Consider the following 25,863-nt stretch of genomic DNA (forward strand, 5'->3'; position numbering starts at 1 on the left):
CGGCCAAGATACCAAGATATCACGACTATAAAAGATGCCCAAACTCCCCTTCATCATGGTCTTGTTTCTCTGTTCTTCAGGCAGTTGTCTTGTATCGTTGATAGTCTTGTCCTGACCGCCCAACATGTCGCCCTCTCTTCAATCCCTGTTCACATTCACTACCCTTGTAGGCTCGGCCCTCGCTTCGCCTCTCCCCGAGATACCCCAGCTCGTCACCCGGGCAGTCAGCGACTTTGAGTGCTACAACGCCAGTCTTCCCAACATCACTATCTACGCTACCGGCGGTACAATCGCTGGTTCAGCCGGGTCTTCTGATCAGACTACGGGCTACAAGGCTGGTGCTTTGGGTATCAAGACGTTGATCGACGCTGTTCCCCAATTATGTAACGTCTCCAATGTTCGGGGCGTGCAGATCGCCAATGTTGATAGTGGAGACATCAACTCGACTATTTTGACTACTTTGGCGCATCGCATTCAGGATGATCTTGATAGCGATTACATGCAGGGTGTTGTTGTTACCCATGGCACTGATACCCTAGAGGAGTCGTCTTTCTTCCTTGATCTCACTGTTAAGAGTGAGAAGCCTGTTGTTATGGTTGGCTCTATGCGCCCTGCTACGGCTCTCTCTGCTGATGGCCCTCTCAACCTCCTCTCTGCCGTCAGACTCGCTAGCAGCAAGAGCGCTATGGGCCGAGGAGCCATGATCGTTCTCAACGACAAGATTGCTTCTGCGCGATACACCATCAAAACCAACGCCAACTCTCTCGACACTTTCAAGGCTGAGGATCAAGGCTATCTCGGCTCTTTTGAAAACGTCGAGCCCATCTTCTGGTATCCCGCCACTCGACCCCTCGGCCACCACTACTTCAACATCAGCACCAGCTCCACCAAGACTGCTCTTCCTCAAGTTGACGTCCTGTATGGTCATCAAGAGACCGACCCCAAGCTTTTCCAAGAAGCTATTGAGAATGGTGCTGAGGGTATTGTTCTTGCTGGTCTTGGCGCTGGAGGTTGGCCTGATAAAGCTGTTGAGGAGATCAAGAAGGTTCTCAACGAGACTGAGATTCCTGTCGTTGTTAGCCGACGCACTGCCTGGGGATATGTTGACGAGCGACCTTTTGGTATTGGAGCTGGATATCTGAATCCTTCCAAAGCACGCATTCAGCTCCAGCTTGCGTTAGAGAAGAAGCTTTCTATTGAGGAGATCAAGGACATTTTTGAGTATGCTTCTTAGATGATGAGCGAATCTATATGACTTCATGATGTATATATGAACTAGAATAACATTTCTCAAGAGAATAGCATTTGCGACGCACTGTCCAATCAACATGCAATGAACTATCTAACTCGTCTATTAGATTATTCAAGGGGTAGAGAAATGTCTCAGTTCCTTACCATGATATACAAATTGCTTACTTTCTATTCTCCTTTATAATACAATGATTGGTTTAACGAAGTTCTACCAGGCTACGTTTATAGCGTAGTAAACTTCAACCGAAAGAACAGGTTTGCTTATAGTCTAATTACTTTAAGCATAAAAACAAGTTGAAAATGACTAGCCACCACTTGGTGAGAAATGTGAGATCCAGGGAACATGCAAATAGGATTCTGACCACAATCCAACAAATGAAATAATAAAATAATCCTACGGCAAAAAGTCGATTCTAGGGTAGGCTGAATGGTCATGAAGAATCTCTGTATTACACGCCAAACGGTTAGTTAGATAGCAGATGAAGCTTTAAATGATGATAGAGGTAAGGCAGCCATGTAAGAATTTATTTTAGTCTCCGACACAGGGCCTATAACATCGTTCGCATGTTCTCGACACCACAATCCGTGATCAAGTCCTACCTGCGATGGCGCGTGCGCTGTAGGACTCAGCATGTCACTGATTTTAGTGGCTATTCCCCCTGACTAATCGCTGTTACAGTGGTCTAGCGCACGTTCATGCACCAGAGATTCAAGACGTAGTAGACTTGACACTACTTTCTTACACCTTCAATCACTTTTTCATTAAAACACAGAAGATAAAAAATAACAGACTTCAATATGTCATCCGGATCAACAGAACGCCAAACCATCAATCTTCCCGGGACGACAGATCAGCCCAAGACAGAGCCAGATTATTTTCTCGATCCTCGCAGCGCAGCAGCTTTGTCTCAACTCCAGGATGGTGACCTGTTGAAGATGGTAAGACCATCTCACATCCTTAGAGCCAAGCTTACCCAGAATTAGGTAGTCGATCATGAAGAGGACATCATCGAGTTCGACGATCACGTCAAGCAGGTAGCGCCTGAAGATCTTGCCGAGTACTTTGACGCTCCTGGAATAAAGAAGTTTGCCTTTTATCGCTATCCTGGGTCAGGTGCTGTCATCTTGATCTGGACACGTTTCCCTGCTACAGCTTCGACCAAGAACGCGCGAGTTCAGCATCGGCTGAGAAGGGATTTGACTTGGCATGCCGAGAAAGCGGACATCAAGAATGTGGCTACAGTAAGTCTTGGCCTTCTCGTGGTGAATTTGGCTAATGATTTACAGCTTGAAGTGCAATCACGGAAGGATATTACTGCCGAACGCTTGAGAGAGGCGGCAGACGCGTTAACGATAAGCAAGGAATGAGGGAATATGCTCAAAGGCCTGGAAATGTTTACTCTGCGCTCTCACTTTTCGTCGTTCTTCAATAACTACTTCTTATGCTTCTAAACAAATCGTTAAGTGGCGGGCTAGCCTTGAGCAGCACAAATCATCTCTACACAGATACAGAGCCGTATGTGCACCAAAGGTGAAAGATCATGTTCCAAGCGTTTCACTTTGGAGAGACGATCTGTCTGAGACGGCCAAAGTGTAACGATCACCAATCTGAGGATATATAGAAAGTCTAAATGTTTCAACTATCTTGACCCAAAGTATTATTTACCTTTCTCCTCCTCCTGACCAATCTGGCAATTATGTAGCTCCGTTAAAAGCAGTCTCGAACTCAGCAGGAGTGTAGCGTCCTTCACTCTCGCTGCACATAGCCTTGGCAATGACCTTGAGGAGACCATCGTTACCGTTAAAAACACCATAGTTTCTCTCCCGGAGGATTTCCTCTGTCTTGTCCGCTGTGACACGCTCGTAACTAGTGTTGGGAGGCTCAATGAGATCCTTCCACAGCTGGAATCGGTCATCAGAGTTTCGCAGGTCAGGAACAGACATGACGAGGAAACTCATGGCCAGAGAGAAGGTGTCAGCCTTGGTGGTGTAGTCTCTGCCAATGATGATTTCTAGAGAAATGTTAGTTTACAGCTGAGATGGAGGAAGTAGATATGGTACCTGGGGCAGTGTATGAGGGAGTGCCGACGTCCATCTGAACAGTAGTGCCAATGTCTCGCGACTGGTCAAAGTCCATAAGCTTAATGATATCTCCATCCTTGAGAAAGTTCTCGGGCTTGAGATCACGATGGATGATGCCCGCGGCGGAGACAGCAGCAACAGCAGCGAGCATCTGTTTGAAAGCGCCGTTCACATCAGAAAGGCTGCCGAGGTTATCAGCCACGGAGCCCTCCTGGACATAAGGCATAATAGCGAAACCATAGTCCTTCACGCCACCCTTGCCATAAACGATGTGATGAATGGGAAGAATATTAGGGTGATCGAGGGCTTTCTGCAGACGAGCGCCATACATGATAGCGTTGCCATCACCAGACTTGATACCACTGCGCTTACTAACAACAGTCTCTTGCTGCGGCTGGTTCTCAGTATCGGTCCAAGTCAAGGTAGCTTTGTCGATGAGGACTGTCAAGCTAGTAGCGACGGTGCTGTCCTTGGTGAGCGTGTAGCACTCCCAGGTCAACTTCTTCTCAGAGTTGACCCAGTCGCCGACAATGAGGTCTTCCATGCCGGGGACGTCAAAGACGGGGATTGAAGCAGTGATGTCCTCCCATCTTCGGAAGAGGGCCCAATTTGAGATGAAATCAGGAAAACTACCTTCGCCAGAAGCGGCGCTGGCGCTGGCGATAAAAGAGAGTAAAGCCCCAAGGGCAAAGGTGAAGCGACTTGAGAAAAGCATTGTCGCGGAAGAGAATGACTATCCAAAAGAGTGTAGGAAGAATACCAACGACCTGCTATTAGGGTCGTCTACAATGTTGGGTGGTGCGTTTATTTAACGGACCTGTCAATCTTTTGACAGTGACTTACAAGACCAAGAATATCCCATGTTTTTCAGAGGATGCATGCTGAATCCTTGGCGTAATCCGTTTAATTAGTTCATCTAAATTTTATTGTACTTGAAACAGGAGCTATAATGGAGATCCTTGTGCTGACATGTTCCACTACCGATGAAACAGGGCTGAGCTGACTGTATGTGCGTGGAGTTATAGCGTGTCGATGACTCGTGAGCCGAAGATTCAGGCGATTTCCTGAGACATTTTGCGGGAGGCTTGAAAGGTGAGACGAGGCTCCAGATCTTCCCGTCTTTGCCGTGTCTATGGGATCAAGATTGGGGTCTGGATGAGATCTTAGTAGAAACGTGCTTAGATTGGGGGCTCAGCCTTTGCACGTCCCGTAAAGTGACCTCGAGATGATTAGAGATGGTGAATCATGAGAATGGTGACGAGGCTCAGCGGTAGTATTGCGATCGCCTATCTACCTTGATTGTTTACATGCTTTGAATCCTATTGCAACGATGACATACTCACTGATCTCAAATCCTACGCATGAAATAAATGAATCTATAATAGACAATACTACAAGGCAGATTTCTTATTTACAGCCCGATCATACCAATGAGAGTAGGCTATTCTACAACTCCCCTGTCCGTTTACTCCAGTGGAGTCAGCTAAGCCCTAGAATACAACTGGGGGCACCCACTAACAGCCCCCGATAAGCGCACGGGATGGAGCCTTGCAGCCCTCTAAGGATTCGGAAGGATGGAAATTAAGGAGTCCCGATATTTGACCATCTCCCTCTGCGTCGTAATACTATCGGCAGATGCGATGCCGTGCAGTCTATGCTGAATCTGGAGGTAAATTTCGATGCACTAATGTAAGCAGCGTGTTTTACTACTGTGCGTTGAGATCCTTCGGAAGTTTCTTCTGAAGGATCGGCCCTGTAATTTAGAATTATGGAGATGGCTTACAATCCATGTAAGTCATCCTCTTAATGTTGAGGCTTGTATGTAAATGTCTGTAAATAAGTCCTTTATTGTTCTTGACTTTACTTAAAGTCTTTTGTTTCCTACAGACGCTCTTTTGTCGATTGTTTTAGTATCGCAAACCTTGGTTGGGTTAGCTTCTTCATTCGTTATGTTGCGCCCTACAGACTCTCCCATGCCAATTGGCATTGGTTTCCTTCTTTTGTCTTTCGGAGCCAAGTTCACTTCTGCCGTTCCTTACCAGTGAGTTACATGCAGTCGAAAGTGAGTTGGCTGAGCTAATTCATCATAGAATTTACCAGCTTAATGAGCGAGACGTCAACACTGATACCACTACAACTGATTCCTTCATTTCTACTACCACCAGCGCCGTCGCGCCCATTGACGTTCTTCCTACTACAAGTTCAGACGTTGTTGTGATCAACACTGAGACCTCATCCAACAATGACGCTATTGTCGTTGACACAACTACAAATGTTGCTCCTGTGATTGAGACTCCTACCACTATTGGCCAGATTGTTGATGCTACCACCAGCGCTGAGATTGCGCCTGTTGGTACCGAGACATCAGCTATCGTGGATGTGTTGAGCAGCACTGATGCTCCTGTCGTGAACCCTATTCCTACTACAACCGATGAACAGACTACATCGAACTGGATTCCCCCCGCTGGTACAGAGACCAACGTTGTTGGCACTCCTGGTGCCAGCACTGATGCTCCCCCTCCTGCTGGTACTGAGACTGCCACTACCAACGAGGCTGTTGAGCCAGTTGGTACGACTACCAACACTGATCTTCCTCCTGTTGGAACAGAGACTACGAGCGACGTCCCTCCTCCGGTTGTCGACACCACCACAAACACTGCTGTTCCGGTTGGGACTGAGACTACCAGCAACGCAATTGAACCTGTCGACACAACCACTGATCTTCCTGCTCCTGGTCCTGAGACGACCACCACCCAAGCTCAGGCACCCGTTGAGACGACTACCTCGGCTGTCATCCCTCCTCCAAACACCGACACCAGCGCTGAGGTGCCCCCTCCCGAAACCACAACCAACAAGGCCGATGCTCCTAGCACCACCGCCCCCGTCAACAACATCCCCAGTACAACTGAAAAGGCCTCTGAGCCAAGCGATAAGCCCAGCGATGTCCCTTCAGCCCCCGTCACTGCTCCTCCTCAAGAAGCCACTGCTGCTGCTTCTCAGGCTCAGGTCACTGCCTCAGAGTATAACTCCAAGGTTGATGACATCATCCCTATCATTGTCGCTTGGACCAATAACCCTGATGGTCTCAAGACAGATACGCTGAACAAGGTTAATAACTTGATCGATGGTGTCAAGGGTGCTATCAAGGATCTTGGCGGTAATGAGTCTGGTGGTTGTCCCGGTAAGCGACGTCGCGGACTTCTCGACATTGTCTCCAACGTCATCAACACCTTGTCTTGTGTCGTCTCCAACCTTGAGGATGTTACTGGCAAGATCACTGGTGGCATTGTCGAGGGCGTCACTCCCATCGTGAGCACTCTCACCAACAACAGCAGTGATCTTAAGGATCAGAGTGAGGAGGAGGAAGATGAGGATAAGTCCAAGACTGAGAAGGAGGAGTCTAAGACTGAAGAGGAAGAGTCCAAGACAGAGGAGAGCAAGACGGAGGCCAGTACCACTGAGAAGCCTACCTCCACTGAGGCTGAGACTACGACTTCTGCTGAGACAACTGAGACTACGGGATCTTGCAAGATGAGGGAGACTACCAATGTGCCTGCTGCTTCGGATACCCAGCCCAAGACTTCGATTGCTCTGCCCCCCACGAGCGGCGACGGCGCTACTGGTAGCGAGACCTCTGCTGGTGCGGCTGAAACTGGTACTTCTGATGTGCCTACCTCCACTGAGGCTGCTGATGTGACTACCTCCAACCAAGGTCCTGAGTCTACCACCGCTGCTGAGACCTCTGTCCAAGAGACCTCTACCAAGCCTGCCGATGAGACTAGCACCGCTGATCAAACCGCCAAGACGGAAGAGACATCCCAGGCTGATGAAACTGACACTTCAGCCCCCGCTACCACAACACCCAGCACCCTCCTCACAACAACCCGTCCCTCCGACCGAACCACCAACACAATCACTTCCGGCTCAACAGAGGGCATCACCACCGCCCCAGTACGCACATACTATCCCTGCGGCATCTACGGCGGTCCCCGCGTTACATCAGCCTACTGCCAATGCTCCACCACCGTCTCAGGCAAGCAGTACATCGCGACAGCCACACTCATCGATAATAAATGCGAAGCGTATACCGAATATCCCTCCAAGGTCGATCCCGCGACTGAAGCCCCCCCTCCTACACAAGCACCCATCAACGAACCTCTCACCAAGACCATTGATGGAACTGTCCTCGCCTGGACTGCTTACACGCTTGCGTATGGACAAGTATACAAGGATGTAACTGCTACCTTCTCCAACGGTATCGGCGACGTAAAGACCATCGCTACGCCAGTCCCTACACAGACTCATGTCGATAACGATGGTTCCGGGCAGTGCGGTACCAGCGATGGACTCTCCAAGTCCGGTCTCGGCGACGCATGTGATCGCGCCATTGGTGAATTCCAAGACGATACCATCTACACGGGCTACACTACGCGCTACAGCCGCTCTAAGAAGGGTCTTCTCATGGTCATGTCTATGGGACAGGCTGCTTGTATTGCCAAGTTTAGCTGTGATGACTATGGTATCGGTATGAGCGGTAAGCTTATCAAGGAAGCGTAAGTCCCCTTCACCAGCTGTTGATTGAGGATTACTTACTAACTTTGGATACAGACGTGAGAATGCGAAGAATAATGACAACATTTGGATGTGTGGACACATTGAGTTGTCGAACTCTTGTAAGGTTGTTATGGATTACTGTACGAACTGTAACAATGAGGGCTGAGACTACTGTGTGGGTGTTGGCGATGGCTGATGGAAGTGGAGGCACAAATGGATCATATCGCCTTTCAATTAGATAATGTCAAATGCTCTTCAGTTTCTCGTGAAATCTATAGTTGACTACATCTACCTATTCCTAGAGTGATCCTAGTTACCGCTGGGGCGTCGCGCTATAGAGTCTTAAGCCAAGCGAGTCGTGTTGAAGAGCCGATTCCCAGTGTCGGTCGTCTTCGTTCCCGTGAATTTGTTCTCCGAAATTCGGAGTGCAATCAATCCAGCACCGTGTCGTCTCATCACCTTTGCAAAGAGATGACCTTCAGCGATTGCCTCAGTCTGAACTACACCAGCCACGACTGTAATACTGATATTGGGTTCAAGACGGACGACGCGCTTGATGAGCTCAATGACGCTCTTGCCGCTCTTGATCACAGAGTCCACCAAGATCACGTTCAACTGTCCCTGAACGTGATGTTTCTTGACATCATCTGCACTAGAAGCGTGAACGAACATGGCTTGTGGGAACACATCGCTGATGCCGAATGCCATGGGTTCGCCACCGCGCATAAAAGCGATGATTGAAGTCTTAGCTTCGTTGCGCAGACGATGACCGGTTGTCTGATGGCCCTGCACGTGCGAGATGGTGAACTCCTCAAGACCGATGAGTTTGGATACGTACTCAGTGGCTAGGTAACGGCCGACATTGGCATTTGCTGCTCGTAACATGGGGCCAGATACTGCAGCGCTGCGCATGGGCGACATGAGAATATTGGAGGCAGCTTTGTTGGTAGCGTCATACTTCTTCAGTGGGCGAAGTTCTGGGCGGGGATCAACAATTGACTTGACGAAGTCACCATCATCAAAGCTGACCACGGGTAGACTGTTATTGTCAAGTCTAGGTGACGATGTACTTGGGAGGAGGACCTGTCGCGCTCGTAGGTGACCATCTTGAATGGCCGTGGCCAAGGCTGCATCCATAGTAGTGCTTCTCTTCTTCTCATCACCAACAACAACAACAGCTTGGTCCGCTTCCCAAAGCATGGGTATGTCCAAGGGACTATCACCAAAGGCCCATACATTGAGGTCATGCACGTCTCTGAGATGCGACACGACAGCGGCCTTGACTCCAGGAGTGACGAAGTATCCATCCGAGAATCTACCACCACCAATCACTTTGACGCTGTCCGACAGGCCATGGTGCTCGAGGATCTTGGTCCAAAGTCGCCCGACGCCGCAAGTCACGACAACCACGCCGATGTGTTTCTGCTCTTCGACGCGGCGCAGAAGAGAGATGAATTCAGGATACAGAGGGACGAGAGCAGACGCATTGTCGCAACGAAATTCGAACATGTCATCATCACATTTTTCTTCCAAGAGAAAGGTAGCCTGGTGGAATGCCTCGTCTGAATTCCCATCGGGCTACTGAAAAAGTCTCTCATGGCAGAGTCTTTCAGTCCCGTGCCGTTTTGTTCCAGCTCATCCACGAGGAGACGACCACCATCTTCAGCCGACAGGGTCCTGTCGCCACCAAAGACCAAGAATGTCTGAAGCTCTTTGCTGTCGTGCAGAGCGATGATCTCGCCAAGCCGCTTCTTCACCTGGGCGAGATTTGATCCAGCTGGCGCGAGCTCTCGGAAGTGCTGAACAAGAGGCAGGACATTCTCAAGGGCGGGGTTTTGAACAGTGGTAAAGAGAATCTTATGCTGACGACAGAGGTCTCGCAAGATTGTGACTTCAAGGGTTTGCCAAAGGACCCAATTCTCCGCGCTCAAGCCGGTCATGTCAAATCTGTTCATTCATGACCTGAAACAAGAGAACCAACGCATTAGGGTTTAAATAGATGATTTGGGTGAAGGTCTCTAAGTCTTCGAGCATGTACACAGCGTACGGGGAACTATCCTCCTTTGACCAGAACATGAAGTGTCCAGTGACGACAGCGATTTTGCCACTGGCTGCAGCTTCATTCTTGATGTGGGTGATGGCTTCCGCTCGCCACTTTTGCTTTTCGGGGTCTTCGAGTTTCTGGAAGGCTTTTAGGCCACCGTGGACGAGGTAGGAAATGACGTCGGAGCCATCAAAGAACGCGAACTCTGTCTCGCCGAGCTTGTTGCGCAGGCCTTCGAGAACGGTGGACTTCCCGGTAGCTGGAAGACCGTAGAGACGGATCACTGTTGGCTTTGATGGATCTGGTGTTCAGATTATCATTGCGCAACTTGGACGGAGAAGGATAGGAACTGACCGTGGCCCACGCGGTTGACGAGGCTAATCGCTGATGTAGATGTCATCTTTCGAAAAACGATTTGGTAAGCAGGGGTGTACTTGAACGTAGCAGTCCAGATGTGATGAAGGACGAAGGATGAAAGATGGAGAAGTGAAAGGAGATCTTCTGAAATATTTCACTCCTGAACCATGACTGACTTACATGATTGAGCTCGTTTGCCGTTGTCTTGAGTCATCCTATCAGGAGGATCAAGAAGCGATGTCAATGCACGAGGCCCACCCGTCACTCAAGCTGCATTTAGCCGTGCCACAATAAACAATTCTCCGATATAATTGATTACCTACAAGATAAATTGAAGCCTGTAAACAAACCCTTCACGTCATGCTGCTGATTGGAGTTTGGCTCGCTTACAGCTTGATCTTTCCAGGCATCAAGCCTTGGTCCATCCCGGGCGAGAAGCATGCCACAATCGCATTCACAATGGCATATGACCAGACCCGATTTAGCGACACACAGGGACACCTCAAGGAAACTTCAAACTTGATTGTAAGCTTGACATTGCACACAGATTGCTTTCCTCCGGATTCTCAGCTTTGCCCTATGGCAGGCACAGGAAGATGTCCCAAACTCAAGAAACGAGGCTTCTCATGGACCTCTTCCAAGTCATAATTCATCGCCAAATACGCGAGAAACACCTTTGTGACAACAGCTGCAAATTGTGTCCCAGGACAAGAAAGCTTTCCAATCCCAAATGGAACATGGTTCTGTGAAGGAGTGATGAGAGTGTGTCCATCCGCACTGTCCCGAATACCCTCATCTTTGTGTAACAGTACGAAGCGAAATGGGTCGAAAGTGTACCCATTAGGATAAATTACTCGTCGTGGTGAATACCCCAAGCGGAGCCCCCTCTGTTATAAGAAACACATTAGTCTGGTGTTGACAAACTTGTCTCTTAAGCATGCATCGTGATAAGCTTTGTTCATGACGCTTGGAATGTTCCAGATCCCAGCCATTTGTGTAACGAGATACGGAGTAAAACGTCTGCGTGGCGACCACGGTTATCCCATCGGGAACTTTGGACAAATGGTTGTATGAGATGTGGAGGCGCCAGATAAGAACTCCCAGTAGGAAGCGCCAGAGCGAAAGGATTGTGAGCGATGTCAAGGTGGCCATCACCGCAACTGCAACGACTTGGGAACACATGTGTGGATTTGTCAAAGTAGCCTCAAGATTGAAGATATGACGGCTTCCAGCGCAGCCGGCGATTCATGGTGATTGTTTCGCTCAATAGGAGCTGAGGGCACGAAATACACTCTGCCGCTATGTAAGATACGAACCACTTTGCAGCCGAGAGAATTTATTTTCACTGTGGTTCTAGGCCTGCTTCTTCCGATCCCTGTGTGAGTGCATATCCATCTCCGGCTAGCGATATCTGTTGGGAATCGTCTCCAGACATGGATGGGAATGCAGTTACCAATCTGCAGCCCGGTACGAGTTCTTCTTTGTCTAAATATCACTTGATTGACTTGCTTAACCTCACATCACGGTCGCGGCATACGCGGTCATTGTGAAGAGCCTCCAGCACTTCAACCCACCCCCGTCTCTCTACCTAGCAGCACTCTTCTCGCACCTTTCCCTGTAAACTTTCGCGCTTTGATCAAATAATCTCAATATCAACACACTTTTCATTACTCCATGCCTCGCCAGACATGATTCCATAAACGTAGGAATCCCCAAGGATCTTCCATTTCTCCCCAGCCTTCCGCAGCACATAGGGCGTCTTCCCTCCCTGAAGCAGCGCAATCCGATCACCAGAGCGAGTAGGCCAAGGAACCAAACAGAGATATCCCGAGCTCGTCGTCGCCATTCTTTGATCAAAAGCCCACTGCACGTCGGTGAGGGACTTCCCCATTGTGAATATGTCGCTCATTTCCATGTTGCTTACTTTCTTGTACCCGAGTAGTTGGCGATAGAGTTTTGGTACCACGTGTGAGAGATGCAGCTGGTTTATAACTGTGCCAGTCATGGTCATATCAAACCCTGCTATACTCTGTTCAAAACAGTCCAGAACATGGCGTCGATTAGCACTGAGAAGAATCCGGTTTCTTATTATGGTTGTGAGTAAAGCATCCTTTCGGGTTTCACCGGGCATCGTATAAAGATTTTCAGTTTTGAACGCCAGGTCTTGCCAACCTTGGATAACAGCTATGGTTCCCCCAATAGCCTCAGCGATTCTCGCATTTCGCTTGAAATTTCGAATTGAGCTCATGACTACATCGTCAGATTGTATCCGAGGCCCTTCGTAAGGGTATATCAGCTTGTCTCCAACATTATTCAACTCATCCACGATGACACCCTTGAGAATGAGTGTTTTTCCATCGTTTAGAAGTCTTCCAGTGAAAGTTCTGTTGGATTTGGACGCCTTTTCTTCGGGAAACGCGTCCCTCATTTCAAACAACTTTGGTGCTCGCTGGTTCTCCCTTATAATTGGGTTCTTGATGCTGGAGGGGGGCTCTCTCTTCATCCGAAACACTAGTGACGTCGTAACTCCAGTCAGGAACCCACGAAGGCAAGCTTGTCAAAGTAGGTGGTATACAAGACGGCCTTCCCAAAGCGCTGAAAATCTCCAGTGAGCAGCTACCGCTTATTATCTTAAAAGCTGCACGTGTGTAGCATTCCACAATGGAAATAGTGTAGTCTGGCTCGATCCCATATGTTGATGTGGCGATGCCTAGAGAGCCGTATACCTTGTCCCTCGGATCTTTGGCTCTCAGCCACCGAAGAAGATGGAGCAGCGCTGCAAGCTCCTTTTTCTTCCCGAAACTGCGACGCAACCGCAGTATGGCGACGGCAAGTTTGCCATCATTGTCGGCCAACATGCTGTCTTCCAGATTAAAGACATCTTTGCCATCCCCTGTATTAAAAGCGTTGCTGATTGCGTACATCATGATCTAGCCGACTGTGCGACTGACATCCAGTACTGGGGCAGCTAAATCGCCGCACATGATGATCGCACTGGGAGCTAGAGCCATTTCTTGAACAGTCCACACCCTTGACCACCATGGCCTCTTCAGTAGAGCGACTGCGCCTTCTTTGGCTGGGTCTGGTACAACAAAATCATACTTAGCCGGGGCTTCGGAGGAAGCTTTGTCCTCGACTTGATACCAGCCACCAGCTGGGATTACATGCTTGTCGAAGAATTTTCATCCACTTTTGCTAATATGAGGCAGTGCAAGATATTCAGTCGTTGGTATCAGTTTGAACAGGTGGTTGATTCCATCAGAGGCTAGATCGGGACCCAGCCAGATAACCACCCTCTGGGATTTGGTGTAGATGTCTTTCATAAGTTTAACCTGGGATTGGCGCTCCTCCGGGTCTTTCCGATTGATGCAAATGGCATCGATCCATAGCGGTCGCTCGGTATGCTCGTTCCTCAAGTGCTGGAGTGCACTGAGAAGGTTTTCGGTGACCTGGAATGCTTCATTGTTGCATTTTATCTCCAGAAGCTGAGAGCTGTCGCCCCAGCAATACGAAAGAGCTTCATACACAGGGTTTTCCTCGAGTGCGACAACCTCGAGACGACACTCAATTGAGTCGTTGTTCTCCGTCACTGGAAGTAGATGGAGGAGGCGGATTTGCGTTGGGCCGAGCACGCTTCCTGTGCTATTGTAGGAAAACATGACAATAGGCTGATACTAACACGCAGACGAGATTTCCGGGGTCCTTGGGCTGGGAGGGTTGGCAAACCTTTTGTTGGTGATATCTAGAATCAGGCCAGGCATGGTCTGAACGAGATATTATTCAGAGCTGACTAATATCTCACCTGCCTGCCAAGATCAAATTGGACATGATAGGTCAAGCTATGGCCTGTTCCTTCATTAGTTTACCATTCAGAGGTAGCAAAAGCGTCAACCTCTTTCTATTGAATTTTCCCAGAGTTGTTACTGACTTGCCATCATCAACCCATTTATTTTCAGCCTCCTCAACTTCCATGAAACTTACACAGTCAGATTTTTCGTTATCTTAGGAAGCAAAGTTCAGACCTCTATTCTAAGTGAGAGAAAGATTTAGCCAAGTTTAGTATAGACTAAGAAGACTTTTAGGTTAGTTATTTTCATCACTAAGGATAAAGGTCTGAAGGTTTCTCTTGCATGTTTCGTTTCGCAGACCGCCTTTTGGCCCACAACCAAGAATTATCTTTCTTGGCAAGATACGCCTGTAGCTGACAAAGAGTGAGTCTTCATATGTGAATTTCGAAACTCCCTTGGTAACAATGTACATTTCTTGTTGTAAAACTTTCGAATGGGCTTCCTGAGGTGGACTCGCTCCCCTCTGCGAACCAGATAGTAAGATCGTCTGCTTCGCTCTGAAGAACCGCTATAGCCGCAATTCCTCTCCATAAAGCCACCTCTGTAATGTAATCAAAGCCAAGAGACTCTATTCTCAGCTCGTATTTGCTGTAGCGATACGCTGTCAACAACATGATGCAGACCCAAATAGTGAACAGCATCCCCATGAGAGGTGATATCCTCCATGAAAAGACTTTTATCGACTGTAAGCACTCTCTCAGCGTATTTCACGGTAACCTTCTCCCACGCCTTGATGGTCTGAGACTCCAACTTCAGATCTCGTGTACCTTGCCAGTGTATCGAACTATACTTTCGGCGATAGGTAAAAGCACAAGCTTCTCTTCTTTCTCCTTGCCACATGGTCAGTGTCTGGAGCTTAGGCATGTTTAGTGCGACTTGTGCAGCGGTTTGAAAGAGCTTGTTGGTTTGATGGTCGTCGGCCTTGGCGATTGCTCGGGATGTCAGTGAGAGAGTTTGTAGCTGAGGCCATCTCTAATTTGGTTGAGACGCATCGAAGAAATGGCGGGCATCGATCATGAAAGAGACGGAAAGATGCTCGAGCTGCTGGCTTCGCGCGGCAAATACAGCGCCGAGGATGGGATAGGGAAGTCTGACTCGTTCTGGATTTAGTTCTGAGAGCAAACCTCTACCGAGAGCAAACAATTCCAGGAAATTCTCATTGAAATCTTCGAATATGGTGACTTTTTTAACGCTTTCCGGGAGGCTGTGGATCGTATTTAGAAAACCTATTACTTATTCTGTCAGCACTATAACATCATTCACTTTTATTTTATTGCTTGCCCATATCTGAAACTTGCTGTGCTATGTTCAAGTGTGATTGCCATGGTTCATAGCTGATCTCTTTTAGGTTTGGAAGCTTTGACCAAAGATATTGTAAGGTTTCAGGATTGAATTGCTGACGGCACTGCCGACGTACAACGAATTTAGTCACAGCATGGACTGAAGGGAGGCTCTGTCGAAATTTGAGCTCAGATACCTGTCCAAAAGGACGTCGTAGAGCGTCGTCTGGTGGCGCTTTAGTTACACGGCCCCTAGACCACCCGTGCTCTGGATCGTGAATAGGATCTGGGCTATGCGGTTGACACTCGAATTTGTCTTCACCGGGAGCTCCGAAGTAACTGTTTTTGAACCAGTGTTCCGAATCGCTTGGGCAGTAAGCATTGAGTTCCAGAGTCAAAGGCTCTCTCCACGTCGTCAGGATGGAGAATAGCCTGGTGATGGCTTCGTTTAGGATCTTTGCAATGGAATATGACAATGTAAGCGACTCTCTCTTTCGGCACGATCGACAAGTATATCGGTTGAGCTCTATATTGAGCCATAGATGCTCGATTCTCCCCCTGTAGTGATCGTCGAGCTGCTCGAGGTGGTCGAGGCATAAGGGATGAAGTCTAAGATGAGCAAAGGTCTTTTTTTCAATGAAGTCTCGCCATTCCGTTGAAACCGAGGCGTACGGTGCGATGGATTTGTGTGCTGTCAGGGTCTCCAAGATTATACAGCGGATCTCGGTAGGTAAGGAGGACCAACGGGTCATTTTGTCGGCGTTTTTGCTGGACGGTCGGTCAAGTCTGATCAAGGTGATGGAGGTCACAAAGGGGTGAGGAGTCGAAGAATATTCTATTCCCGAGAGTCCTGCTTGTTGGCTTACTGAGGGGCAGCTTAGCTTTAGGAATAATATTCAGCGTGCGCAGACATTTTAAGCCGGACGACGGCTCTGATTGATAGAGTATTATAACAAAGTTTCTATTATCATATATGCCATAGCAATTGGTTATTCATTCTGACATAATGTCTAAATTGTGAACTAGATATGCTATTTGCAGTTGAGACATGTAGCCGAGAGCATATATTCAGCACAATGAACTTAGTTCGCATAGGAATGCATCTCTTCACCATTCACGGACCTTCATGTTATCTTCCACCCTAAACTTTAACCTTACGGCCAGCAACCGGCCAAGTAGCATATTAAGTTCAAATTAGAGAGCAGTGAGAAGGAGGGGTTGATATCTATCTTGTAGGCTCTAAATCTAGTTAACAACAGCATGTAAGTATCCTTTGCCTGGGTATGCTGTGAACGCCAATCTACTAGAATTTCGCGCTGACTACTAAGAGTCACAGTTGCAGTAGTAAGAGTCACCTACAGCTACGTTAGTGAACAGAAACTCTTCACAGATTCTCGGACACCTCTTACCTTCCTGGCTACAAGTCTCCTTGTGTTGCTCATCGGATCCCGCAGCACCCATTTGCTTGAGACTCTCAATGCAGTCATCACAGTTGCTGATCTTCATGCAGTAGCCAGCGCAGTACTGCTGGTTCCTAGTAGTGCATCCAGTGTAGCATGGAGCGCCAGCTCCGCCGGCGGGCTGGCCAAAGCATTCGCCGGTGCACAGCTGGTTGTTCCTCGCTACACAATCATTGTAGGAACCTCCCAAGCAGTTGTTGTTCTCACCCGCTTCGCGTGGAGCATTACACTTGCCGCCCAAGACAGCTGAAGCGGAGGAGGCGAGGAGAAGGGTAACAAGAGTCTATGATTATTAGCTGAGGGAAGGGTTGGGATTTAGGGAATGCTTACCCAGGCTGAGTGCATGGTGACGAATTTGTTTGAGTGTCGTTAGATGTAAATGATGGTTTGAGAGAAGATTTATTTGTGATTATTGACGGATCTGGATACTTGGAGGACCAAAGACGACATTTATAGTGATAGCGAGTATCTCGATTCCTTTCCCACAGTCAGAAGCTGGTCCATACATTCATTCATGACATCATGAGCGAGGCAACATTCATTCTCGTTCCGTAAGGTATACGGAGAATATGCAGCGGAAGCCTAGATCTACAAGTTATTTTTTAGGTAATTTCTGGTGCGTTTAGTGGATCGAAGCGAGGCTCAGCTAGGAACAAGTCCCTTGCCATTCGTTCAGCTCCGTGAAGTCTCACTGATGGGTCTCTTGGCACGCGTCATATAACGTGAGATTCAGGGGAGCGGGGAGCAAGGATTTCGATCCCTTTATCGTGATCTACAGGCAAATATGGAAAGTGGCCCTGGAAGTGTCAGAATACATCTGACGCTGGAATCCGCTTTCACTTTGTAAAACCAGATTCTCATAAAGAGTGGAGGTTTTCTGACAGACCCAAGCCGACAGTGGGTTGACATTCGTTCCAGAATTATCTGCAGAGGCGGAGACAGAGACTAATTTTATCAGCTCCGATGATCCTCTTGTGATTCCTTGCTGACTTGACGGAACTTTGGGTCTTTTCCAGATCATAAAGTCAGGTCATATTCGCATCTCCGACGGTCTGCTACTCTTCCGATTGGATCTATAAACAAAAAGGTCGATCTATATTGTACGAGGTATCTGTTATGTAGATTCTTCCACGTTTTAGTTTCCTAAACTGCCTTCGATGACGATCTCATCTCGGGAAAGATGTTGTTTCCGCCCTTTATAGAAGCAAGCGTAAAATGCGCAACCAGCAATAAACCCTGAAATACCTACAGCTCCATACATCCACACGAGATATGGGTCCTGAGAAACTGCGCCGAGGGCGATGCAGATCGCAGCAGCGACGGCGATGGTCAGCCAGAACAGAGCTGAGATGACAGATCGAAGACTAATAAATCATAATCAGTATATTGACCAAGGTATCATCGTGTGGATGCGTACTTCTTGGGAGCCTGTGTGAAGGCGAGCTCGAGACCTGTGATGATAACAAAGGCTTCAGACAAGGCCACGAGGATATAAGATGGCGCTTGAATCCAAACGTGAATACTGTTTGGTGGTGACTTGTAGATATAATGCTGAAGGACGCAGGCGTAGGCCATTGAGATGGAGGCGAACATGAAACCCATGAAGATGCGGGTTACAGGGTCAAAGTCGATTCTGTACTTTCGCAGAAGGGGATATACAATCACTGAAGCACCGAATGTTAGGAAATGGTAGGCGAGGATGTTCTGGTAGATTACTTACAGTCGAGGAAGGGAATGAAGAAGCAAAGGGCAATGGGATCGAGGTTCTGGAGAAGATCATTGGGTGTTCCGTGGAGAGCCATGGTCCCGGCTTGGGAGATGAGGTTATTCCACATCTGGTTCCAACAGATGAAGTAGAACGGGAAGAACAGGAACATCTAGACGCCATTGTAAGTCCTCATCTTGAAGGTCATGAAACGAGTCACTTACCTTGCAGCTCTTGAGTCCCCGTTGGACATCTCCAACATACTCATCAGTGTATCTCTCTTGACTGGCCAATGGGTATTTGTCGTTGTGGCCTGAAGCTCTAAGGACTGATGGCCGTGCATTGGGGAAGCCCTTCTCCTTGATGGCGATGCTGGTAGTGCGGCACGCATCGAGAATGGCTGAGCCAACTGGGGGAACGCGGATGTACTTGTTTCGACCGGAGATGAACACAGCGGCGGATATGAGGATGGCACTGTTTAAAATGGTTAGTAGCTGTCGATTTGTAATTAAGGCCAGGGAGATGGGATTCACATCAATGGAACCAAGTACGCCAGCCAGAACGAATGGTGAGCTTCTACGTTGACTGTGATGAGCGGTGAAAGAGCTCCAATGTTGACGACCCAGTAAAACCTTGACGTTGATTAGCGGGTGCATATTCCAGACTGAGTAAATGTGTCTTACCACATGAAGAGTCTTTGCACGGTGAGTTCTGGGTCAACAATGACCTCCTCTCCTGACTTGAGAGTCTTGAGAACCGGCTGCGAATGCTGATACTGCTCAGCACACATAGGCGTAACATTGGCCTTGATACCACCAGTTCCCAGACCAATTGTGACCATGGCAGCGATGAGGCCTCCAAGGCCGGCATTGTTAAGAAGGGCTGTAGGTGTTGAAGTCGAGACGAGGATGATGAGGCCGATGACATAGATGACGCAGGCGCAGCAGATGGCTCGGAACTTGCCAAGATATTGGTCTGGAGTTTATCATTTAGACATAAGCGATTGAGCAAGGTTGACTTAGGGACTTACCAGCGACGATGGCACCAATGACTGTCGAAGCGTAGGCCCAGAACTTGAAGAAGTTTCCGAGGGCCGTAGCAACAGCCTGACCTTTTCCAAGGGCGCCTGGCAGATCGGAGCTAGGATCATATGGGTTGCTGAGTACTGTTAGTATCACAAGAGGTGTAAAGCATCATGACAGTGACAAACTTGATGTAATTCTGGATCGGTCCAGAGAGACCAAAGTAGGTAAATCGCTCACCAAGCTACATGTCGTTAGTCAGTCCAACTACCCGTATTTCAAATACTCAGAAGCACTAGGTTCTTACCTCGACGGCCAAGATCAACAGCGCAATCTTGGGTAACTTATCAGGAACCCTCCGTAAACCTTGCCACTGCTCCTCACGTCCCGCAATGCTCTTAGCATCACAAGGATTGCTCTCAATCTTCTTCTCCATGTTAACTTCAGTCGTCATATTCTCCAATTCACTCGAGGTAATAAAGAGATGATTCGGCTCTCGAACGATGGTGGGTTCTTCATTTCTCGGGATGCAACGCCCTGTATATAAACATCATGAGTTGGAGAAATTACCCCGGACCGGCAGACCCATTCTGCTGGGAACCCTGCTGAGAGATAACGCGGGGTCATCGCTGTGGGTTCTGATAGGCGGCGTTTGACGGCCTATCTGGCGCTATCAAGAGAGATAGCGTGGTTGATCGGCGTTGAGAACGCCGCCAATCAGGAGTGACGCCGATGTTAGAGGCGGTTTAGATGGGAGATAAAATCCGATGCTGTTCAGGAATAGTATTTTAATGAGATTTATCTAGTGAAGCTTATTAATTTTTTACTATTATCTTTGTTATTCTCGCCATGTCTTATACTACGACAGCAACCGAAGAGGTCACAGCTTCATTCCCGAGCCTCAAGCGTTTAGAAATAGGACCAGATGAATACCCTGGCCTGGATCCGGAATGGCGAAACCTATGGAACACTCATGGAAGTTCCATGATTCGAGCTGATGAGGTCAGCATTGAAGAATACCGTCTCAATCCAGCAAAGTACAGCTTCACATATCCAACATGGAAAGGCCCCGAAGTCTTTCATGTTGAGGATAGACAAATCCCTGTGACAACGCCAGAAGGCCTGATCACGATCAGAGTCTACACTCCAGAAGGCCCCGGGCCGTTTCCTGTTCATCTCAACTTCCACGGTGGAGGTTGGGTACTGGGCGGTCTTCAATCGGAAGCGGCGTGGTGTCGACATATGTGCAACAAGGCGGCTATCAAAGTCATTGACGTTGACTATCGCATGGGTCCTGAATGTAGATATCCAACTGCTATTTACGACTGCTGGGATGCTGTGAAATGGGTAAGGCCGAGCTTTCCATAAGAGATACTTTTCTAACTGTGTGTAGACCATAGACAACGCGACTGAGCTTAACGTCAACCCGAGAAGCGTTTCATTTGGTGGTCTTTCAGCCGGTGGTCACATGACTGCTGTTCTGGGCCACTTTGCTCGTGATGAGGGCATCGACATCAAGTTGCAGCTCATGATTGTCCCGGCCACAGACATGCGATACTGCAGCCCCAAGATAAAACAACTCACAGCAGAGAATTGTCCTTATGAGAGTGTTTTGCAACTCAAGGACGTACCGTGGGGACCTCTTGGGCGAGAACAATGGTTCTTGAAATATTTTGTTGCCGAGGATGCTGGTAAGCACAATTATGTGATCTCAAAGACAAAGTCATACTAACATAACTTGATAGACGAGCTTGAGGAAAAGCTGAACAATGAGTGGATTCTCACACCTGTCATCGCTTCAAACTTCAAAAACCTTCCTCGGGCGCACATCGTTACTGCAGAATTCGATCTGGAGCGAGATGAGGGGGGGTATTATGGGAAGTTGTTGAAGGATGGAGGGAATGAGGTCACTATGAAGCGTTATAGTGGTTGTCCTCATGCTTTTGCGCATTATAATCATCCGGAGAGGGGATTGACTAAGAGTTTCGAGTTCATTGAGGATTCGACTGAGTTGCTAAGATATGTGCATGAGTTTAGTATATAAATCGAAAATTAGTAGTTGATATTATAGACTGATACCACAGACTGCTTTACTGGCTTTTTCGCATAACAGGATGGTGCTTCCAATGAATGACTGTTTCGTTGATCGAGAACTACCCTACAGCACCAAGGCGTTACGGTGAGAAAATGGCGGTTGTATAGAACAAGACAAATGACTCACCCGCATTGGATATCGCTCTTGCTTTCTCGATGTTCGATATTTCTACCGCCCGATACCGACCGTTAAATTGACGAGTCATCGTACGATTCATATCTCAAAGTTCAATAATCTTTCCGTGGGGATGTTTCCCGCGGCCAACTCTGCAAACGCCACCAATCATATGCGACGCCGATGGAGATGGACAAGGGTTGGCCGAGACTAGGCGAAATCGGACATGTCCGCGGCTGTTAGTCGGCAGCGTGAAAAGATCGAGCGACTGAAGATAAATCTCAAGTCTCCTCCATACAGAAGTAAATTCTCCTATCTAATGAGGAGTTCCATCGAGTATTATCTATTAATTGCATACCTGAAGATCAAGAATGGCGTCTGATAGCATTGTCATCGTCGGGTAAGTTGCCTACTCATAATCTGAGCCTTCACTGACAAGGATTCAAGGGCGGGAATCATTGGCCTCGATGTCGCTCTAGTTCTGTCTCAACAAGGCTATGGAAAGAATATCACGGTGATAGCCGAGTACCTCCCCGGCGACACTTCACCATCATACACCTCACCATGGTGAGCCTCCATTCTTGTCATGCTGAAACACTCTAACGAACCCAGGGCTGGCTGCAACTTTTCCGCCATTTCTGGCACCGATTCCAATGCGATTAAATGGGATCGCCACGGCTATGCACACCTCAAGAAACTCGCTGCAGAAGATTCTGACAAGTCCTTCGTGAAAAGGACGCCATCAATTGAGTTCTGGGATGATAATGTGCCGCATGACAAGATCAAGGCTATGGCTGATTATCTTGATGATGTGAGTCGATACCAAGTTGGCAGACTTCGGCTGCTGCTGGAAATACTAACGATCTGTAGTTCAAAGCTCTGTCTGCTCAAGAACTTCCTGAAGGCGTCAAGTTCGGATGCGCGTTCACGACGTTGACCGTTAACGCGCCCGCTCACTGCCTATATCTGTACAAAAGACTGAGAGAAGACTTTGGTGTGCGGTTCATCCGCCGAAAACTCGGCAATATCTATGAAGCGTACAACAATCCGGCCACGAAAGTCGTCTTTAATTGCACAGGCAACGCAGCAAAGACACTTGCAGGTGTGCAAGACGAGAAGTGCTATCCAACTCGAGGCCAGGTTTTGCTCGTGAGGGCATCTCATGTCAGCACAAATGTCATGCGTCACGGCAAGGATTATGAGACGTATGTCATTCCGAGACCTGGATCAAATGGCAATGTCATTTTGGGAGGATACATGCAAAAGGGCAATGAGTAAGTCTCTTGATTCTAAAGTTTAGACGAAAAACTGACAAAATGGCAGTGATAGTGCCACGTATTCGTCGGAGAGCGAGTCCATCCTCCAAAGGACAACGGAACTAAGCACAGAGCTGCAGCAGAGGGAACCTGAAGTCTTGGCTGCATTCGCGGGCATGCGCCCATCTCGCGAAGGTGGCGCAAGAATTGAGCGTGATGAGATTCTTGTCAATGGAGAAAGACGTGTGATTGTGCATAATTATGGTGCTGGTGGTACAGGCTTTCAAGCTGGCTATGGCATGGCGCTGGATGCTGTCAAGAGCATCGAGGATATTCTCAGCACCCTTCCCATCAGGTCATTATTGTAAGCAGAATTATATAGATGTGTAATTTATGTTCCCTGCTTTGACGCATCCAACGCAAGTTTCACGTGCGGTTCCAATTTGAGAACCTGATCGACTCCTCGCCAGAATATGGCATCCATTCTCAGTAGACCCAATCGAATGACTACGAAGGCATTGGCTTTGAGACGCATTTGCCTCCGTGTTGCTTGAAGTAGCTTCATCCATGAGAGTGCTTCTTCGTAAGTAGCGGCCGAGACAAACATGAACAACATGGCGAAACATAGTGACGAGAATGCGCTTTGGCACCATGGTGGCCAGTGTTCTGCTGTTTCGTCGCTCTTGAGGCTTTTGAGGAAGTCAGAATATTGTTCCAGAACTGTCTTCAGGCTCTTGCGTGGGGACCATTGATCTGAGGTGTTGGATGTTGAGGGGTGAGAATTTTGGGCATGCACGGCAGCGCGCAGTATTAGTAGTTGTGTGTAATAGTAGCCGAGCTTGATAGTTATTCCAGGCATTGACTTGTCGTTGTTGGGATCCGTTGAGCTTGTCCAGTCGGGTTTTATACGTTCCAAAGACTCCGAGAGCTCCAACACGGTCGTTTGTAACTCTTCTGGCCTCTGACTTAGACTTGATGATCGCAAAGAACAGAGAAACGTAAGCTACCACCAATGGATTCTGCGACAGAATACTTACTAAAGACGATCAAGAGCATCTGAGAGAGACGCTGTGAGGGCTGAGAAGACCATGGTATCAGCCCACTGCGACGCATCGAGGCCAGAAGAGTGCTCGTCCTGAGCTGAGAGCTCATCAACGAGCCAATTGGCACGATTGATATGAGGTGGCCTTCCTAAAGCAGCTGCTAACCATCTATTAAGCGCGTATACAAAGAACGAGAGTCTGCGTCTCTCAGCTATTTGGGCCGATGGGATATTCCAAAGAGATGGATCAAGGTGCAGCCCAATGTTTGTAGCTGCTGATACTAGCGTTCCCATTGTTGTCCATCGGTAGGATGCATCTGACACAAGTGGATTTGAAGATGGTCGAGCAATGAGCAGGAATAGAGTCTGAACGGTCGCAATGTTTGGTGAGTGGATTTCAAAAGCAACTGCCGCATTGATGAGATGGGCTAGGTCTTCAGCATCAGGTGAGTCGTAGGCCATATCGATGCAGAGTTGATCATCGTACATGGCGAAAGGAAGAGATATTGAATAGATGGTTGCCAGGAGACAGGGAGCACTTGTTGCCGGACCAGGAGGGGACTCTGTTGAGAATATTGGGTAATGTGGTGCGATGAATCTGTTGTAAAGACTTATCAACCTCTTGCCCATGTTTTGAGAGACGGCCTTCTCAAGCTCCACTCTTTGCGATGATATTGGCGCGCCAGTATGTCCGGCTTCTTTTCTACTTTGACCAAACAGCGATGGCTGTGAGATTAGGAACTGAACAGGTGGGTTGTTGTTCACTGATCGTATCGCGAGCTGTTTGAACTTGAAGGTACCGTGCTCATCCGATTGATATCGTTGGAGGAGATAAGGATCCATATCTCCACTGAGCCCAAGCGTTTCTGGATGAAGATTTTCGTGTCCATCCAAAAGCGGGTAGATCTTGCTGCATGAGCCATCTGTTGATTCAGCCGCGATAGATGGAGGGTTGTTATCAGGTGTTTGGAACATGAACTGATACTCGGGAGCGTCTATGTCGAGATGTTGAAGGAAGTCCATGTTGATATCGGGAAAGGTGTCTGTTCCTGTCGGCGAAGCAATGCCCTGCTCAAAGGATGTGAGTGGCTCTTCAATGACTTCATTAGATGACCCTTCCGCATCGTTTGCATCATGATATTCAGGGCTCGTCTCAGCTGTTTGCTGCCTCTTCCGAGGCCTCGCAGCCTCTAAAAAGGTGCATTCTCTCCCGTATTGCTGACATAATCGGCATGGAGGTGACGACTCGATCCGGCATGCAGTTTTGCGAGAACGACAGAAGTCGCATGGTCTTTGCCGCTTGCTCATGTATTTACGCATCATGAGCCGGTGGGCGAAGGAGGTTGAGATAGCGAATCAGAAAGTTACTAAAACTGATCGGAATTAGAGTCCCGAATGCACGTGATTTCGTCTACTTATGGGGAGCCTAGCGCAAGATACAGCTAGCTCCTAGTACAAACAATAAGAGGCCTGTTGAGTTTATTCATCTGATGTTGACATTTGATATATGCTTGTGCAATTTGGAATCAAGATCCGCAGTCGTTATTCATGGGATATAACCCGAGACTCATGTAATATTGTAAGTAGTGGTGTTTGCCAAGCGCCTGTTGAACAATGTGTACTCGCCGACTGGACAGCCTGCAGATACTGCCTGGCGGGCTGCCTCCCATTATAGGCTGAGAAATCACAAATAAGGCTGTGACGCGAATTGCACCTCCAACAAATCAAGTATACAGGAATGGTCGCCAGGCAT

General features: G+C 48.2%; 8 protein-coding genes across 8 annotated transcripts; 4 read left to right on the top strand and 4 right to left on the bottom strand.

Annotated features, from left to right (window-relative positions):
* The first annotated feature begins 254 nt into the window (after nt 1-254).
* Nucleotides 255-1,313, top strand: FOBCDRAFT_222420 (Asparaginase/glutaminase). Its single transcript, XM_031183263.3, has one exon. The coding sequence runs from the start codon at nt 500-502 to the stop codon at nt 1,232-1,234; it is 735 nt and encodes a 244-aa protein (XP_031038905.3). The 5' UTR covers nt 255-499; the 3' UTR covers nt 1,235-1,313.
* A 683-nt stretch (nt 1,314-1,996) lies between these two features.
* On the top strand, nt 1,997-2,907 carry FOBCDRAFT_319073 (uncharacterized protein). The gene is made up of 3 exons (XM_031183264.3): nt 1,997-2,190; nt 2,236-2,493; nt 2,539-2,907. The coding sequence occupies exons 1-3, from the start codon at nt 2,050-2,052 to the stop codon at nt 2,617-2,619; spliced, it is 480 nt and encodes a 159-aa protein (XP_031038906.2). The 5' UTR covers nt 1,997-2,049; the 3' UTR covers nt 2,620-2,907.
* Nucleotides 2,908-2,946: 39 nt separating this feature from the next.
* On the bottom strand, nt 2,947-4,048 carry FOBCDRAFT_135158 (kinase-like domain-containing protein; the record flags this gene model as incomplete). Its single annotated transcript, XM_031183265.2, has 2 exons — nt 2,947-3,263; nt 3,313-4,048. 2 exons carry the CDS (start codon nt 4,046-4,048, stop codon nt 2,947-2,949), a joined length of 1,053 nt encoding a protein of 350 aa, XP_031038907.2.
* A 4,181-nt stretch (nt 4,049-8,229) lies between these two features.
* On the bottom strand, nt 8,230-17,221 carry FOBCDRAFT_239639 (uncharacterized protein; the record flags this gene model as incomplete). Its single annotated transcript, XM_059610273.1, has 19 exons — nt 8,230-8,847; nt 9,124-9,255; nt 9,408-9,686; nt 9,729-9,834; nt 9,869-10,232; nt 10,286-10,315; nt 10,896-11,173; nt 11,950-12,768; nt 12,833-13,218; nt 13,249-13,442; nt 13,479-13,962; nt 14,091-14,134; nt 14,594-14,704; nt 14,760-15,108; nt 15,163-15,340; nt 15,543-16,251; nt 16,283-16,348; nt 16,826-17,159; nt 17,207-17,221. 19 exons carry the CDS (start codon nt 17,219-17,221, stop codon nt 8,230-8,232), a joined length of 5,496 nt encoding a protein of 1,831 aa, XP_059467172.1.
* A 796-nt stretch (nt 17,222-18,017) lies between these two features.
* Nucleotides 18,018-20,133, bottom strand: FOBCDRAFT_160473 (POT family-domain-containing protein; the record flags this gene model as incomplete). The annotated part of the gene is made up of 9 exons (XM_031183272.3): nt 19,911-20,133; nt 19,792-19,847; nt 19,612-19,739; nt 19,265-19,556; nt 19,115-19,213; nt 18,806-19,055; nt 18,597-18,753; nt 18,294-18,540; nt 18,018-18,240 (listed from the first exon to the last, which is right to left on the bottom strand). Coding segments are annotated over exons 1-9 (1,599 nt in total), but the record flags the coding sequence as incomplete, so codon positions are not given.
* Nucleotides 20,134-20,405: 272 nt separating this feature from the next.
* Nucleotides 20,406-21,916, top strand: FOBCDRAFT_222423 (Alpha/Beta hydrolase protein). The gene is made up of 4 exons (XM_031183273.3): nt 20,406-20,950; nt 20,997-21,294; nt 21,349-21,760; nt 21,824-21,916. The coding sequence occupies exons 1-3, from the start codon at nt 20,453-20,455 to the stop codon at nt 21,645-21,647; spliced, it is 1,095 nt and encodes a 364-aa protein (XP_031038915.2). The 5' UTR covers nt 20,406-20,452; the 3' UTR covers nt 21,648-21,760; nt 21,824-21,916.
* A 175-nt stretch (nt 21,917-22,091) lies between these two features.
* FOBCDRAFT_33070 (FAD dependent oxidoreductase) lies at nt 22,092-23,483 on the top strand. Its single transcript, XM_031183274.3, has 5 exons — nt 22,092-22,212; nt 22,260-22,379; nt 22,425-22,623; nt 22,683-23,086; nt 23,136-23,483. The coding sequence occupies exons 1-5, from the start codon at nt 22,184-22,186 to the stop codon at nt 23,434-23,436; spliced, it is 1,053 nt and encodes a 350-aa protein (XP_031038916.2). The 5' UTR covers nt 22,092-22,183; the 3' UTR covers nt 23,437-23,483.
* Nucleotides 23,484-24,104: 621 nt separating this feature from the next.
* FOBCDRAFT_292755 (uncharacterized protein) lies at nt 24,105-25,430 on the bottom strand (the record flags this gene model as incomplete). Its single annotated transcript, XM_031183275.3, has 1 exon — nt 24,105-25,430. The coding sequence occupies one exon, from the start codon at nt 25,428-25,430 to the stop codon at nt 24,105-24,107; it is 1,326 nt and encodes a 441-aa protein (XP_031038917.3).
* Between the last annotated feature and the right edge of the window lie 433 nt (nt 25,431-25,863).

Source organism: Fusarium oxysporum, chromosome V (assembly GCF_013085055.1).
Source record: "Fusarium oxysporum Fo47 chromosome V, complete sequence".
NCBI lineage: Eukaryota > Fungi > Ascomycota > Sordariomycetes > Hypocreales > Nectriaceae > Fusarium > Fusarium oxysporum.